Raw genomic sequence first — 17,500 nt, 5'->3', positions numbered from 1 at the left:
GCACAACCTGCTGAGGCAGGCCAGCAAGGAAGAGTTCGGCTCCACCCAGGCCAAGGCGCGCCTCTACCACAACCCCTGGCACTGCGACTGCACCCTCCAGGAGCTGATGGAGTCCCTGAACCTGGAGCCCGAAACGGTGAACGGGATTATCTGCGAGAGCTCCGTGCGGGTGGTCGGCGAGGGCAGCAGGTGGGAGGACCCGGGGTCGCACGGGGATCACGCGGGACAGCCGTTGGTCAAGCTTTTGGACTCCGGGGTGAATTTCTGCAGCCTGCAGAGAAAGACCACGGACGTGGCCATGTTGGTGACGATGTTCGTGTGGTTCTTCATGGTCATCGTTTACGTTGTCTACTACGTCCGGCAGAACCAAGCTGAGGCCCGCAGGCATTTGGAGTACCTGAAGAGTTTGCCCAGTCCACGGAAAACTCCCACTGAGACGGACACTCTAAGCACTGGTTTCTAAAATATTATTTAAGATTTTTTTTTTTTTTAAAAAAAACAGTTGTGGAAATGAATGAAATTTGATTAACATCACACGACAGATTCCCTTTGTGAGTTGAATTCAAGTGTGTTTTCTCTAGCGTGATGAAAACGAACAGGTGCGTATTTAGCGGACTCCTTTTTTTTTTTTTTTTTTTTTTTTTTTTTTTTTTTACAATCTGCCCCGGAGACAAAGGATGAAATTTAAAGGGATGTAAATGAAGATATTTTCTGAAGCGGCCCTTCCTTCTTTGCGCTTCGTTATTTTGTTCCTCTTTCGTCTTTGCTCCCGATGATGATGCAGCCTTTTATCTTTCATTAGTCTCTAATTAGGAGTCTTTGACCAGCTGACCCCGTCGCACACTTGAAAGACACTAATCAGGTGGAGTATGTTAATCAGGCCCCAAAGGGGACAGTGTGCGGCTTCAAGCGTGTTTGAATATTCTGTTGAGCTCAGTTCTACGTGGACGTCGTTTGTTTGTTTTTTTTCGATGCATTTCCTTGTTTTGTGCAGACTGATTGACTTCGCTTACAAATCCTGATGCGGTTGCCATGTCAGGGAGGAACAGTGGATCTCAGTTTATTCTCAGGGACCCATTAACTGTAGAGGTGAACAATACCGTCTCTTAGCTGCAGGAGTCGGAGTCTGAAATATTTCCGCGCCTTAGCGTAGTGTACGTGCATCTGAGCATCACAGAGAAATCCAAACCAGAAATGGAATCTTTGTCATAGATCAGATTAGGAAAGCAATTTATCCATCGAGCTTTAATTAATCTCCGGAGTCCGACTTCCTCTCAGCGCTGATTGCTCTGCACAAATTGTTCCTTCTCACGTTTTCCATACGGACTCAGTTGTTTGCACTGATTATAAATATACGTTACCTTTGAAAACATTCCAAGCGTGAGGCGGACGAAGTGAAGGCTGGTCAAAGTACTGTAGTACTGTGTATTCGGCGCAGAGTAAATGGAACAAACAAAATAACAAAGCAAAGAAATGGGGGGTGAAAAAAGGCCTAATTTTAGATTTTATTTGAATACAATGTGATAGTATTAAACGTAGCAGTCTGTACATTTTCTACAGGAAAGTGAGAAATGCAGAACAGCATCCTCAGTCTCAGTAAAAAAACAAAATACATTCATTTTCGTCATCTCCCAACTTTAATCTTCGTCAGCTACTATTAGAACCACGACTGAAAAAGAATTCTATTTATTGTTTTCAAGTGAAATCGTCTGCTAACAACCGAGCATGCAAGATATTTTAGCCGCGTTAGCATAGCCTAGCTGTGTTAGCCTCGCGATTTGTGATAAGTTTATTTATTTTTTAAAACATTAGAGGCACCCTTATTTTTTTTTCTTCTTCTTTTGACCAAAAGAACTGTATTGTTGAAATGAATGTTCCCGCTAATTTGACTTTGAACAAGGTAACGCGCACATCCAATGTTTTTAACGTTTGTTGTAAACATCAACATCAACAACAACTGCTAATTAGTAGCACATTAGCATTGTTATGTGGACATGTAGCTCATAGCATATGTGTAGCATCCCATATATATGTTTTTAATCTGGTTAAAAGTCGGATTAATGTGTAGGATTACGGAGTTCTTCGCGCGTTCATAGATGTAGTGCAGTGTAAATGTGTTGCGTTCAGTCGGATAGTCGCGTAAGTAAAAACCACAGAAATCTTGGCGTCCACCACTGACCTTTGTCTCGTGTACTGTGCCTAGTGTGTCCTTTGTTCTGACGCTCACAGAGGAAGACGTGTGTTGTCCAAACGAAGGGTTCTGTGAATTAGACGTAGTCTGTCTACAATTTCAGTGTTAAATGTCTTTGCTGTTCAGGAAACAGTTTGAAATTTGAAATAAAAATGGTGGATTTTTCTATTATTTAAAAAAAAAACAAAACAAACAAACCCTGAAAACTCTTAAAAAAAAACAAAAAACAAACAAACCCTGAAAACTTTTGGTGAGCATTATCAGTGTCTCCATGTTGTCTGTTTTCCTTGAAAACACAAACCCCCTGCAGGGGGCGCTGAAGGGTAATCTCAACAACCCAACAACTTTTTTTTTTTATTTTTTACAAAAACTGAATTCTTACTAAAATATATATGTACATGTTTATATGCATATATGTATTTGTTTATATATGTGTGTGTGTTTTTGTTTTTTTTGTGGGAATATTTTAGTGACAAGCTATTGTGGCGATATTTTCTCAAGATTTAGCTGAATGATCCTTTTGAATGAGCGTAAATTACAAGATTGGGCATTTATTCAAATAGTTAAGGTAAAGAGCCAGGGAATGCGAAACGTCTATGTGGACTGCTCACAAATGATCAAAACCTGTGCGCGTGTTCGTGCAAATAACTATATAACTATAAATAATTTTTTTAAGGCTTCTTTCGGGATTTCATGAAGAGAATACAAAAAAAAGTGCAACTTCAGCCTGTTACTTGGTTTTGTCTTTTATTTCCAATTTACATTAATTAAAACGTAACAAAAAAAAAAACAAAACAAAATGTCATGACCATAATAATAATAATAATATAATAATGCTATTATTATTAATAATAATGCTATTATTAATAATAAAAATATACACAAACTCACACAAATGAACCCTCTGCCCCCGGTCTGTACAGAAAATGGAGCCAACAAAGTCAAACACGCCGTGAACCTTCTCAGATGTGTGGATGTGTATGCTAAGGCAGAGGGCACGCCCTGTGTGTAACGACTGATGGGAGGTCGGAGGGACGGGTCGGAAGGGGCGGAAGGGGTTAAAAGTCACAGCAATTGGGGGGGTAGGTGGGCAGAAGACTGAGATTTTTTTTTTTTTTTTTTTCTTCAGATTATTGATCTCATTGTTATTTCCTGTCAAACGTGACATTTGTAAACAAGGATTCAGGGCTGATATAATCCAATCATCAGTCATTTCACGGAGTTGTGTTTTTTTAGTGTGAGGTAGCTTTAAAATAGAAAATAGAAAGAGGAAAAAAAAATTCACCAGAGAAAGTATTTGTACGTTTGTCTAAGGGACCAAAACCGAAGGGGAGTTTACCCATCTACCCTGAAATCCAAAGTTAAATGTGTATATGTATACCTTCATACATATATACAGGTCACTGATTCCTTTTTAAAAAAAAAAAAAAAAAAAAAAAATACAGACTGTTTAAGAACAATAGCACCATTGACTTTTCTTTTATTACATAGAAAATTTCTCGTTACACGCTGTTGGTGGTAAAAAATAAAAGCACCTGCACTTTCTACAAAGCAAGAGATTTGGGTTTTAAAGAGGTTTTTTTTTTTTTTTTAATTTTATTTGGTGGATACGTAACTGGAAACGTGGGGTTGGAAAGAAAGGAGGAAGCTGGAGGACGCCGTCGTTTTCTTAAACATGTGGAAGTGGGCATTTTGTCTGCACCTGGGAGCCAAATCGAAACAATAAATAAATAACTCCGGCCATCTTTACTCTCTTTAGTTCCCTGGTATGTTTCCATTCTCTCCTCAAACTTCCTCCGTTGGGGGGGTTGTTGGGGGGGCGCAGTTTTGGGGAAAGCTGGGTATCCATAGGGCGAAGGTAAGTTGTTGGAAGACAATACTGGAGGAATCACAGATGACAGTTGCTAGTGCCATTCAGTGCAGAAATCCTACGGAGTTCGACTTGTAGAAAGCACTTCTTTAATTAGAAAAAGTCCTGTTTTTTTAAAAAAAAAAAAAGTGTCTTGTTTTTTTTTTTTTTTTTTAACTCTCTCTCTCTCTCTCTCTTCTCTCTTTCTCTAAGTGAGATTCTCTGCCAACTTTTTTTTTTCTTTTCCTAATCTTTTTGATCTCTCATTTAGTTTTTTTTTTTTTACAAGAAGCAGACTGGCCCGACATCAACTCCAAACTCCTGGTCCGCGCCACCGATATCCATGGGGGCAATGTCCACGATGGGTAGACGAGAGGTCTTCTGTGAGCGGTACTCCATCACTGTCTTGCTCCACTGGCCAGTGTGTCTCTGTGAAGACAGGGAAAAAATTGAAAAAAAAAAATATGAACCTCCATCCTTTGACACAGACGGATTAGCGAGTCTGAGCTCATACAAAATATAATATGAACCTCCATCCTTTGACACAGAAGGATTAACGAGTCTGAACTCATACAAAATACAATTCACTTGTCTGTCCGACACCGTTTCATTACATCACGGCTTTAAAAACTAGGTGATCCGTGGGAAGGCGGATGGGCCAGTCTCACCGTGCAGCCGTCCTCCATTACGCTGTAAGTGAAGCGGCTGTTGCCTTCGGCTCTGATTTCCACGTCGTTGGAGCCCTGCAGCAGCACGGCCTTCTTCAGGTTCCCCGTGGAGTCGTCCATGTAGGCCACGCTGTTCTTACAGTGGTAGGTGAGGTTCTGCGAGGCCTCGGTGGACAGCAGTCTCAGGAAGGTCATCTGAATGGCGGCGGTGTTGGGCGCCAGGCTGTCGTCGCCGTAGCTGAACTGCGAGGGGGGGGGTCACACGCGGAGATGGGGTTAGAGCCGCTCGAGGTTCCGAGAAGGAAATAAATATCACCGTCTCTGATGTGAACACTTACTTGGAATCCTCCATTCATTGTTTCTGCGAACCAAACGTGCTTGCGCTCCTTGCTCTTGCTGGACCACCAGTTCTTGCGAGGGATGCCGGCAGGCTTGGGGTTGACGCAGGACTCGCCCGTCTCCATGTTGCAGAAGACCTTGATAGCGTCGACGGTGCAACCCTGGTTGGGATCAATCCAATACTCTCCTGCAGGACAACAACGACAACAACACAGTTGCGTATTATTTAGGAAGAAATTCAAAAATCCATCGTCAAACTCAAGGCCCGAGGGCCGAACGTGGCCCACAAAATTATTTTGTGTGGCCCGTAGGAGATAAAACTAAGCTAATTTTTTTGGTCTTACAGACCAATGTACAATATTTGTAACTTGAATAATTAATAATCAATTGCAGAAACATGTATTAATACATTATGGAGTAGACGACGGGCCCGTCGAGGGGATTGCTGATGTGAACATGTATTAATACATTATGGAGTAGACACTCTTATGGTTACGACGGGCCCGTCGAGGGGACTGCTGATGTGTCCCCCGCCCGGTAAAAATGAGTTTGACACCCCTGATTTCCACGGTTGGTATTTAAAATTTTGAAAAAAATCTAGAAATGATTTTGATGTATATAATTCTTTCCCAAGTCGACAAAAACGTAATTTTCCTATAACTCGTCATCTCTGTCGCCCCCCCCCTCTCCCCGGTTTGATTCCCGTCCCCCTTCCGTCACTCACCACTCTTCCAGTCAGGATGACAGAGCTTCAAGTCCCTGCAGGTGCGGGCGGGGTTCTTCCTCGATCCCTCCGGACTGCGGATGTTCTCAATCTGGTTGTTCAGGGATTTGATGGTGGCGTCAACCTCGGCGTCGTGCTGACGCAGGTTTCCGCCGGCTTGATCCGCTCTCATGTATCTGAGGGGATCAGGAGACTTCTCAGTCTGACCCAGGCCAGCGAAGGCAGACATGTCAATGCCAGGGCCAGGGGGACCAGGAGGACCGGGGGGTCCTGGGGTTCCTGGAGGACCCTGAGAGAAGAAGAAGAAGAAGAAGAAGAAGAAGAAGACAGGGGGAGGTTGTGTTTGGAATTTAGGAATTATATTGACATATTTATTTCTTTTTTTGCCCAGTACTCTGTTCTTTTTCTATTTTTGTTCCAGTCAGATGCGATCCACCATGAATGGTGGAGGAAATGCTACCACCTGTTCCGCAATCTGCTGCTTCTTTTCATTTCAATTTTCCTGCCAAAAAAAAACGTTGACTGCCTGTTCAAACAATGCATGCACTGAAATAGAAGAAAGCTCATTTGATTCACAAATGTCTGTGGGTTTTAACAGCAGCTCCCGTCCCATCTTGCGCTACATGTCGTTTTTATTGCTTTAAATACATGAACTGAATTGTACATATTTGATCTTGATTGGTTGATTTATAAATATTTAAATCTGGTGTAATTATTATATAGAGTGTAAGTGAAAAACACGTTTGGAAGTACTTACAGCAGGACCAGACTCTCCTGAGCGACCACGAGGTCCAGGTGGTCCGATGGGTCCGGGCAGACCGTTAGAACCGTCTTTTCCAGAAGGTCCAACTGGTCCAGGTGGTCCCTACGAGGACAGGTTAAGAAAAAAAAAAAAAAAACCTCCATTAAATTCATTCTTGTCCTTCCAGAGTCTCCTACTTCACTCTCAGTGAATATGTACTTACTCTCTGTCCAGAAGGTCCAGAAGGTCCAGTTGCTCCCTGGTCTCCAGCTTGACCCTAGAAGCAGAGAACATTAGTGAGACGACGATAAGACTCACTTCAGTCCAGCAGGACAACATTTAACACAGAATTCAATATTTGGTTTTGAAGTCTTACTGGAGGTCCGGGCAGACCCTGCAGACCAGTGAAGCCTCTGTGTCCCTTCTGTCCCCTCTCACCAGACTCTCCACCCTCACCTTTGTCACCACGAGGTCCTTGAGGTCCCTAGCAACGCAAGAAATCACACTTATAGAGTTTTGTATGTGCGAGTTAGAAATTATTTAAAATGCTTCTGTGTGAAATCGTGAAGATAAATACAGGCATTCCTCTGGCCCCGGCAGGTCCTGAAGGTCCAGAAGGTCCTTGTGCGCCCTGACAGGAAAGAGAGTCGTCTTTATGGGCTATAGGTTCGTGCGATTTGCTGTGTTTAAGTGTTTGTTTTCGTCGAAGGCTCTACTCACAGACTCTCCTCTGTCTCCTTGTTTTCCAGTGGGACCAACGGGACCAGAAGCACCAGGGGCACCTGGAGCACCAGGAGCACCAGCAGGACCGGTGTTGCCACGATCACCCTGCACAGAGAGCATCAGTTCAGACGGGGAGAACAGGAACTGAGACACTAATTCATCTCAGAAATGACAATTTTTTTTTTTTGGAAAAATGTGATAAATCTGAAGTGGTTGTCCCACCTTGATTCCAGCAGAACCATCTCTACCAGGGGGTCCATCAGATCCAGGGGTGCCCTGACATGTGACAGAAAAACATTCAAGCGTTAACGGCATCCTCCTCCACTGAACCTGGTGTCCTTCTGAATACTAAATATGCTGCCGAATGAACCCTGTCATAACAACACCCGTCAGCCGTGATGTGTAAAAACAATGCAGATATGACGCAAGCGCCGCTGCGTTTTTTCTTCTCAAAAGACTCCGTCTCCAGGACGGATCAGATGACGAGAGATGACGGGACGTGAACCCACGGGCTGACACATGATTTGACATTCTGTGTGGAAGAGACATTCTCTGACCTCTCTGCCAGGCTCTCCAGCAGGTCCTGTGAGTCCAGGTGGTCCGACAGGGCCAGGGGGTCCACGGTCTCCAGAACCACCGGGTCCTCCCTGCTTTCCAGGCTCACCCTGAAAGAAAGAATCAGACTCTTAAAAAAACGTGTCAATTTATCATGTATATATACATATATATATATGTATATATACATTTAGCCTAGAACAATATAAAATTCTGAGAAGAGGAAAAAATGAAGAGAAATTAAGTTTTTGCATTATATTTGCAGAATATATATTTAAATTTACCTTGTGGTTGAACCTGGAATTTCTGTCTCGCTTATATATATATATAAAAGTTAATTTTGAATTCAATATTTTCTAGTGTGAAAACTGAAGTGATTTCTCATTAAAAATCCTTCCTTCGAGTTTAGATAAAGGTTCTTTGAGTTTTGAAAACCTAGCGCTTCACACAATTGACAACGTTTTCAATTAGAAATGAATTTAGCAATCACTAACATTTCTGATTAGAAATCCTTAAATATTTATTTTCACATGGGTCATTTTTGTCTCAAAGACTTAGTGAATTTTATTTCTTTAATTCACTGCACTGGTTATTTAGTGATAATTCAGCTCCATATTCAGCTCTTCAGTATAACTTCCTGCTCTGACCACAATCATCTATTTTTCTGCCGCTCCTTACCTTCTTGTACTTTCTATGGCTATATTTAAATGACTGTGTAGGCGTTTTTTTAACCACTGCATTAATACAAATGCACTTTGGGAAAGAAAAAAAAAAGACTTTATTGACTAGTATAATCAATCAGGTCCAATCTTTTTCTTTTGCGTCACTGTTAAAATAATGCCTTGCGGTTTAGAGGATCAGCATGTTTATTTTTATCATTCGCACGCTCATAAATAACCCTGCAGGCTGCAGCCTGAATTACAGCTCCGTCTGTGTGAGCAGGCCAACAATATGGGACTCACAGAGGGTCCAGGCAGTCCAGGGAATCCTCTCTCTCCACGCTGTCCAGGTAGACCTACGATACCACGTTGACCAGCCAGACCTGAAGGACCAGAGGGACCGGGGGGACCCTGAGGACAAAACAAAAATCTTAAATTTGGGGCTGAATCAGTTGTGAGTACATGGTTATTTCATTGAATTGTATTGGTTTACTAAGATGTCTTGTTGCACCAAATCTCTTGTGTCTTTTGCTCCTTCTAGACTTTAAGGCTATCACACGGGCTCCACAATGGAATAACCCTTCAAGTCTCCACTCTGCCCCATGTCCTGCTGCGTCCAAGAGTAATGTGTTTTCTCCTGTGATTCTCAGCGACAGCTGGGTCAAATCATTCAGCTGAGCGAAGTGATGTGTGAACGCACGCCTCGACGATTCATACGCGGAATCTATAGGTGGGGGGGGGATCACCGTTCAATATTCCCATATTCCCATATAGTTCTCTGAATATGTATTTATCAGAGATGTGTGATTATCCGAACAGGGCTCGTCGTGTGTCTTGACAGGTACGTGTGTGCGGCGGGAGATGATGAGCTAGAAGCCTGGGGTCTTTCGCTGTCACATGTCCTGCTCTGCTATTACACACTGAACACTGACAGCTCACTGTGTTAATGGAGAGCGTGCCTCCTATCCAATACCCATGAAATTGGGCAGACGCAGCTGGGTAACAATTAGCATCAAACCTGGCAAGAACACACAATCATCATTTTTTCCACTTTGATTTTTAGCATCAAACCTGGCAAGAACACACATCAATCATTTTTTCCACTTTGATGAGTTATTTTGAATTAGTAGAGCTGTCCTTCCACGATCATATGTTCGTATTAAAGCGCAGCAGGTGTTTACAGATGTAACAGAACTCACAGGAGGACCATCCTCTCCGGCATCTCCCTTTTCGCCAGGGGTGCCAGCGGGACCGCGGAGACCAGCGTCACCCTGTCTGCCTGGAGGTCCACCGTCGCCCCTCACACCTTTGGGTCCATCTTTCCCGGGGGGACCAGCGGAACCAGCAGGTCCAGGGTTACCCTGAGAAGAGGTGTGAGAAAAGGATTACGTGACACGTTGATTATACAGTCACATGACATTGAGCATTTATAAGAGTAAAATGTAATATGTAAATATTGTGACGCTCCAGGTCTATTGTGGTTTGGCTTCCCTCATAATCACATTACCATAATTCCCGTGTTCCGCCTCTCCGAGCGTGCACGTGCTGAAAGCTCTCTGTCATGTCAGCGTATTCATCGGTGCAATCAGCCGCACGTCGGCTGCTCTTATCTGTCTCGGCACTGACAGATACTGAGAGACACCTTTGCCTCATTAGCCAGTGACTCTGTTCCTGTCTCATTACTGACCAATGTCCACTCGTCTTCCCCATCTAACACACAGTCTACACCGTCACGTCTAATCCGTCTGGTCGTCGTCCCAAAAATAACTATTAAATTAGACTTTCCTAATTCTGCCCAGAAGCATAAACAGGTCCCTTTATTATCTCCACTGGAGTTGCAGTCGCTGCAGTCACAGGAAGTCTACATACAACTCTGTTGTGGTGTTTTTAACTGCTATTTTTTTGCTTTTATTCATTCATTTGTTTGTTTCGTGCCTGTTGTGGTGTTTTTAACTGCTATTTTTTTCTTTTGTGCCTATGGGTGGAAATCAATACAAAATAGATTCAGCAGGTGGCAGTAATGTAACCCAAAGACTACCAGCTGCTGGCAGTTCGTCAAGAAGAAGAGAGGTCGAAAGAAAGAACATAGGCAGAATTAGCGAAGCTTAGCTAGGCTAGCTTTTTGAATTACTTGTGCATTACAATTACATGCTAACAAAGACGTCACAGCATCAAATTAGTAGTCTTCAAAACTAAATATATTATATATTATATATAATAAATATATGTTGTAGCAGCATGGTGTTACCCGTTCCCACACAATTGTATACGCAGTAGAGTTGTAGAATGGCAACGCAAAATGAGTGTCCGACAGACAAGGGGAGAAGCATGAGCCAATCAGCATGAAGAACACAAGTACACCGAGTACGTATCGTATTAGCCAATAGTATGCTGTGTACGATCTAGTCTAGGTAAACAAAGCTACCGGTAGCTAATCTCAATTTCAAAACGAGAATCCACATTTTTAAACCCCCCCCCCCTAAAAAAAAATCGGATCAATAAAAATCTGCGATGTAATGTGGTTATCACTAACCACTACTTCTTCACACATGATGCTGAACTCGCCAGGTCTTATTCACTGAATTGCTCGGTGCCTGTAAATCTGTAAATAATCTGTTTGCTAACACATGGAGCAGCTCAAATTAGCAGCCAGACTTGTTTCTCACATTATGTTTCACTTCCTTCCAGCAAGTCTGTAAATTCTTCCCACTGCGTCACGAGCACTGTTTTGGTACGAGGAGGTGCTGAAACAGCAAGAGTCGTGTTCTCTTCAGGTGCAAATTAAAAAAAAAAAAGTGTTCCCGCTGAAAATGGCCCCGCAGAACATTAGACTGCCTCGAAAAAAAAAACATAAATCAAAGCTCACCTCAAAGCTGTTTTTCTCTCTGCTGTTTTTTTTTTAAGAACTCAACTGCACCTGGTAAATAACGGGAGAGGCCTTTAAGAAAAGAACTGAACTTACATTGGCACCAGGTGGACCGACACGACCAGCAGCTCCTGGGAATCCGGTGGCACCCTGACACACAAAGGTCAAACATAGGTTTAGACACAATAGGCACAAAATGAACAATTCACTTTCTGAACACACACACAAAAAAAAGAGTCACTTACAGATGGTCCCTGAGCTCCACGAGCTCCTTTGGGTCCAAACACACCTGTAGGACCCTGGAACGGAAAACACACATTTGGTCAGCTAACTGTGGATTGTACCATTATGATGTACTGACATGTTAATAATGACACCCACTGCAGGTCCAGGGGCACCAGATGGCCCTTGAGGTCCGGGGGCCCCGGCGTCTCCCTTCTGACCAGTTTCTCCCTGCTCTCCTTTGATTCCAGGTTGACCGTCGGCTCCCTGGACGACAAATCAACAACATCAACGTACGACAAATATTTTCATTCTGCTTCCTAATAATAAAACACATTACATTCACATTACAATAACACCAGTCCTTTTAGGGCTCTGAGGCTCTGACTCATTTTACCGCTGCGGTATAATATGTATGTCCTCTTTCAAAATATTCCTCTATTAACGCCGTCTCGTCTTCCATTCTTTCCAACACGGTTTAAAAGTCCTGCAGGGACACGGCTAGGTAGAAACAGGAGCTGATGTTACGCCGTCAGGTTCTGGCCAATCAGAATCAAGATGTGTTGTCCCTACCCTTTTGGTAATTTAAAGTGTCATTGTTGTGATTTCTGTTATAACCTTGTGTTTTGACCTTCAGGGCCACCGTAGAAATGCACTGAGGTCTGGCATGTGTGAGACGGGTTTGGTGAGGGTAACCATTTTAATTTGAAACAACTACTATTTTTGGGTGACTGTGCTGGATCTTTCTGAATGATTTATTGGTCCCAAAATACTTAATGAACTTTTTACCCGGAGAGAAAATTCAAATTGAAAACAATTCAATTAATAAGATCCTGGTGTTTTGGTGATAGAGGGGTTTGAAGACATGGAATTGTAGCACACTAATGACTTTCTCTACAATAAAAGAAAACTGAGTGAAGACTGAGGAAAAGGAAATTAATGGAAAAAAAAGGAGCTTTTTGTCATTTCAACATACCTGAGATTTTTTTATCAAGTGTAAAAATGAAGGAATTTTTTCTTAAAGTTATAAAGTCTGAAATCTACTTTTCATTTCCACTTAGTTGTTTCTTCCGTGCTATGTTTTATGTCTTGTACTTACAGGGGGTCCGGCAAATCCAACAGGTCCTGGTGGCCCTGTCTCACCCCTGTCACCCTGAAGGGAGAGGAAAGAAAAAAAAGAAGTCACGTTAACCAAGTGTAATAAGAAAAATTGTAATTGTAAAAAGAAAAAAAAAGTGTAAGTCAAACAGATTCAGAGACAGACATTATTATGTCAAAGCAGTCTGTGGAGACAAGGTGTCTCCATCACTTTTATCATAATGTTACGTCTTGTTTTATTTCAGAAAATGACCAATTTTGTAATCAAAGCAAACATAATTATTTTGAACAAAGCCTGAATGGAAACCTGTGAAAAGGGCCGAAGCTTTGGAACGGGTTTTCATCAAACTCTATCGATCTGTTTTTTTCCTTTTGGTCGTTTGGTTTTATGTGAAAAGAATCCTCCGATGTAAACACCACTCGAACTCGTGTTCACAGAAAGAGCTTTGTTATTTTTCATAATGAAATCATTTTTCCAAAACGACTTAGAACTTTTCACTTTTTTTCACTATTTTTGTGTTGGGGGCCACTTACAGGTGCACCGCGAGTACCAGGAGCCCCAGAAGGTCCAGCAGGTCCAGATTCACCCTGAAAAGCAAAGAATCGTCAGACACGTTTTGCAGCAGACCTGGGGTCAAAGGTGAACATATTAACTTTCTTACATAGATTGAAATTAAAAAACTAAAAACATTCCCGCATTTATCTCAAAATCAGATGACCTCTACTGGCCAGTTCTGCACAGCAGTAGTGCCACGCTAGATGACCTCTACTGGCCAGTTCTGCACACCAGTCGTGCCACGCTAATATACTCATACATATATAAGTCAACACATACTGTACATGTCTATTCCAGCGGAGGCTGACTATAGATCTATAAAAAGGAAGCTGGTTAAGCAACTTCCATAGAGATGAATGGAGGCTTGGTAAATTATTCGAAATAAAATTTCAAAATAAAACACATTTTAGAATTTATTTAATTTATTTAACAGCAGATTAAGTCCAGCGTCAACAATGAAAGACGACTCACCTTCTCACCGTTGGGACCAGATGGACCGGAAGGACCAATTGGACCAGTCAGACCCTGAGGTAAAGAAAGATGCAGCAAAACAATCAAAATTCATACCATAATTTGAACCAAAAATTTCTATTCAATGTACTGTAGCCATCCATGAACATAAAATAAATCACAAGGAAAACTTACTCTGCCGCCGTCTTTACCAGCCGCTCCCTCAGGTCCTTTCTCTCCAAGATCACCCTTTGAGTAAAAGAACCAATGATTGTTTTAGCCGATTATAACAAAAACGTTCATTTTAAACGTTAACGATGACCCGTCATGGCTCACTCTGTCTCCTTTAGGTCCTGGAATTCCAGCGCCTCCTCTCTCTCCAGGCATTCCCTGCAGACCAGGAGGTCCCTGAGATCCACCAGCACCAGCAGGTCCGATAGCTCCCTGTTTATTGATTTAGAAATTAAATATTATTATCAGTATTTCATGTGACCCCATTTGAATTTAAGGCGACCCCAAGGTTGAAAGAACTATAGAATGTGTAGTGCTTGATGGGATATATTGGGGGCATTAGTATATGATGTGCTATGATGTGCTACTGGCAAGCTAGCTGTCTGTCTAGCTGAAATATTTTCCTCTTCTTCTTCTTGCTCATTGCCTTGTAAAATTCAGAACAACTGATTCTTTCTGGCAAGAAAAATTCTCCTTTCACACCACAGTTTGTCATAAGCAAACCCTGCTAGGTTTGAAAATGTTCCGTGTTTCTATTCAAACCTCTCGAAGTGAGTGTGAGGTAGTCATCGTTTTTTTTAAATTAGTTTTTTAAATAATTAAACAATTAAATCTGTCGCTGAAAACACTACAAATGTTGTCTTTGTCTCTTCAGAAATCAAGGGTTGCCATTCACAAAGAGAAGTATCTTCGTCTTTGTCCCCGGCATGTTCCGCCTGAAGTTTTTCAATTACGGGAAAAATAAAAGCACAAAACAGTAAGAGCTACTGCGACAGGCCTTGATCCCGAAGACTTTACTTTTGACATAACTTTTCTTCGTTCGGTATTTCAAGAACGTTGAAATAACTTGTTATCAAAAAAAAAAAAAAAAAAAATTTGTCAAAAGTATGCAGAGTATGTGTAGCCTTTGATTGTGTTTGGAGTTTAAAGTGTCAGAGCTGAGGTTTGTGTTCACGCGTCAGACTGAAGATCAGATGCACAAACACTACTTGCTGCTGCTGCTGCTGCTGCTTATCTACAGTCATTAAAACATAACCACGGGGCAGTGTCTCCATGTTAGCACTGGGAATAAATACATTACTACTGTATTCTAGCCTTGAGGGGCTGCTGCCTATGCAGGCTGTACTCCAGCTCCTGCACAGACACACTTCATTATTATTTATGTGTCACTGACTCCTGTCAAATCTGAAATCTGAAATCTGTTTATAATCTCTTCTCTTCTTTGGCCTTAATCTGGAATTAAAAATGTTTCCGTTGCTTTGAAAGTTTCCCTGCATTTGGAAAACGCCTAACCAGTCAAAGTTGGATCTTAAATTAAATTCTAGAAGATTTGAACCTTTGTTTGTGCACAGTCTTTAAGCAACGTCAGTCAACTTTTATATATTTATTTATTTATTTGTATTATATTTAACGTACACATGAGTAGGGTCAATTTAAACATTTCATTTTTTTTAATTTTATTTTTATACTGCATTGTTATTATGTGTTAAATGAATATTTTCATACTAAAATTTCATTTTTTTAAATTTTATTTTTATACTCTGCATTGTTATCATGTTTTAAATGAATATTTTCATACGTATGTAATTGATTTCTTTCTTGAAACATAAATATTAATGTATGCAACTGCAGATTCTTGATTTTAGTGGGGTGAGTACACAGTCATTGCCGTAAATCCAATGGTACTTATTATTGGAAAAAAATTATTTCTTTCAGTATTTTAGTTTTTTTGGTTCTCCACATGTTTTAAATATTTGTAAATTGTAGTAAAAACTGTAAAAAAAAAAAAAAAAAAAAGTTTACAACTGCCTTAAACTTTTGCACAAAACAGAAAGTATACAAGATCTGTCGAAGTATTTATTTGTACAGTATACTGTAGTACCTTTCTGTGTTTAATGACATTAACTCTTTTTAATTAACTTTTTGATTCACGGGACACAATTAAAAAGCCAAACGGGCCGCATCTGGCCCGCGGGCCTTAGTTTGCCCAGACCTGGGTTAACCTATACTGACAGACAGAATAACAACATACAGATGATACCCAGTCATGTATTGCTAATTGGTTTTGTAGAGTAAAAAAAAAAAAAATTTAGTGACCTATTGTTGGGTTTTGACCAAATGTTTGGGATTCACTGCTCTAGGAAAGAGCCCTAGTTAAGAAATCCCACTTCAATAAATGGCAGTCTCTTTTCAAGAGTTCCTCTCATGAAGCTTGATTGTTTATTCTCCTCTTGTAAGTCGCTTTGGATAGAAGTGTCTGCCAAACGCATACATTTAAATGTGATTAACCACTAATCGTCACCGTCTGCTCCTCTGCAGTGGAAAACCTCCACCTCTGCTCAGTCACTCCTGCAGCCACGCCCCCTAATCAGGACAACTGCTTCCACCTGCTCTTCTCAGCACTCGTTTCCTAACTGTGTCTCCTACTTCGACCTGACGTTTGACCTTCGTCTTGTCCCTGCCCTGGTAAACCCACCAGCCTTCTGTCTTCTATTTCCTGACTGTTATCTTTGCCTGTTTTCTCCTGATCACTCGTCAACCTGTACTACCTGGAGTTTGGAGTCTTTAAACCAGACGTGGTTGTGCTGCTTTTGGGTTCTTTCCATACCCGTGACACTAATGTTCCTTTTTTGGTGGCTGGCTTACTTTGTCTGTTTTTAGGTTGTTTTGGTTTTTTTTTGCTGAGGTATTGTTTATTTACAGTCAATAGAGTGTATATTTCTTAGCATGCGATACGACTTACTGTCATGACGACTGGTCACAAATTTATACACAATTATTGTCAAATTGAGTTTCTGCTCTGTTGATATCTCGCTAACCTGCTGTTTATCTGAAATAGATTGTGATGAGATGATGTTGATGATGTCATACGTGTTAACCCCACGCGGTGATGAGTAATAATCTTGATTGAGTTTTTTTTTTTATGTTAGCAGGTTTTACGACATCAGATACATGTCTACACGTTATTACTGTCAGCTCTATTTATTATATTCCGACAGGCCTACTGTATGAGCCACTAGTGTGACGCCTCATTAATCTAATCTGTCTGCAGGACTCACCTTAGGTCCATCAGTTCCGGGGGTTCCAGGCAGACCTCTGGGTCCCTGAAGACCCTGAGTACCGGCAGGTCCTCTCTCTCCAGGGAAACCACGCTCTCCCTAAAAGGTAAACAGAGTGAAACATCAGTCTCTATAAAGTTAACAGATACAACATTCAAGATTCAAATCAGACTGGGATCTTACTCTGGGTCCAGTAGCACCGGCAGCTCCACCCTCTCCAGGTACACCCTAGAATTTAGACACGGAATTGTTGTCAAATATGACTAAATAATCCTACAGCATATTAACATATTACTGATGAACTAGTCTGCACTGTAGCATTATGGGATGGAATCATTTTAGGACCTATGATATCTATCTAAATGACAATTTTTTTTTTTTCTAAATACGGCTGGAACAGAGACAAATAACAGCAGGTTTTTTTTAAATTTGTGACTAATCTGACTTAAATTAAATTAAAAAATATATATAACTGAAAATGCTAAATATGCAGTGTGTCATTCTGACCACCAGCACAGGAAATTATAATCTCATAAATGAATGATCACTTATAGTTAATGAGGTCATT

At 41.3% G+C, this 17,500-nt stretch overlaps 2 protein-coding genes and 1 long non-coding RNA gene across 4 annotated transcripts in view; 2 read left to right on the top strand and 1 right to left on the bottom strand.

Annotated features, from left to right (window-relative positions):
* LOC103386379 (leucine-rich repeat-containing protein 3-like) overlaps positions 1-1,594 on the top strand; it is a 6,232-nt gene extending 4,638 nt beyond the window's left edge. Inside the window, exon 2 of the mRNA XM_008320610.3 lies at positions 1-1,594. This exon is cut by the window's left edge and continues 541 nt beyond it. Coding sequence (XP_008318832.1) covers positions 1-463 — 463 coding nt within the window. The 3' untranslated portion in view covers positions 464-1,594.
* Positions 1,595-4,311: 2,717 nt separating this feature from the next.
* Positions 4,312-17,500, bottom strand: part of col2a1b (collagen, type II, alpha 1b) — a 35,115-nt gene continuing 21,926 nt past the window's right edge. The window contains exons 31-53 of the mRNA XM_008320609.2: positions 17,116-17,160; positions 16,933-17,031; positions 13,979-14,086; positions 13,838-13,891; positions 13,664-13,717; positions 13,171-13,224; positions 12,638-12,691; positions 11,698-11,805; positions 11,562-11,615; positions 11,413-11,466; positions 9,650-9,811; positions 8,754-8,861; positions 7,794-7,901; positions 7,459-7,512; positions 7,234-7,341; positions 7,091-7,144; positions 6,890-6,997; positions 6,737-6,790; positions 6,529-6,636; positions 5,772-6,060; positions 5,047-5,234; positions 4,709-4,951; positions 4,312-4,469 (exon numbers count right to left, since the gene is read on the bottom strand). Of these exons, the coding sequence (XP_008318831.1) occupies positions 4,323-4,469; positions 4,709-4,951; positions 5,047-5,234; positions 5,772-6,060; positions 6,529-6,636; positions 6,737-6,790; positions 6,890-6,997; positions 7,091-7,144; positions 7,234-7,341; positions 7,459-7,512; positions 7,794-7,901; positions 8,754-8,861; positions 9,650-9,811; positions 11,413-11,466; positions 11,562-11,615; positions 11,698-11,805; positions 12,638-12,691; positions 13,171-13,224; positions 13,664-13,717; positions 13,838-13,891; positions 13,979-14,086; positions 16,933-17,031; positions 17,116-17,160 (2,415 nt within the window). The 3' untranslated portion in view covers positions 4,312-4,322. The remainder of the gene's footprint in view (positions 4,470-4,708; positions 4,952-5,046; positions 5,235-5,771; positions 6,061-6,528; positions 6,637-6,736; positions 6,791-6,889; positions 6,998-7,090; positions 7,145-7,233; positions 7,342-7,458; positions 7,513-7,793; positions 7,902-8,753; positions 8,862-9,649; positions 9,812-11,412; positions 11,467-11,561; positions 11,616-11,697; positions 11,806-12,637; positions 12,692-13,170; positions 13,225-13,663; positions 13,718-13,837; positions 13,892-13,978; positions 14,087-16,932; positions 17,032-17,115; positions 17,161-17,500) is intronic.
* The window catches only part of LOC112487767 (uncharacterized), a 4,737-nt gene continuing 3,047 nt past the window's right edge, over positions 15,811-17,500 (top strand). For both annotated transcript variants that reach the window (XR_003051176.1, XR_003051175.1), the window contains exons 1-2: positions 15,811-16,339; positions 16,926-17,038. This is a non-coding gene — a long non-coding RNA (uncharacterized LOC112487767). The remainder of the gene's footprint in view (positions 16,340-16,925; positions 17,039-17,500) is intronic.

The sequence above is a fragment of the Cynoglossus semilaevis genome, chromosome 11, assembly GCF_000523025.1.
Source record: "Cynoglossus semilaevis isolate Cse_v1.0 chromosome 11, Cse_v1.0, whole genome shotgun sequence".
NCBI lineage: Eukaryota > Metazoa > Chordata > Actinopteri > Pleuronectiformes > Cynoglossidae > Cynoglossus > Cynoglossus semilaevis.
The sequence above is the reverse complement of the archived record's forward strand: the minus strand, read 5'-3'. Positions and strand labels throughout refer to the sequence as shown.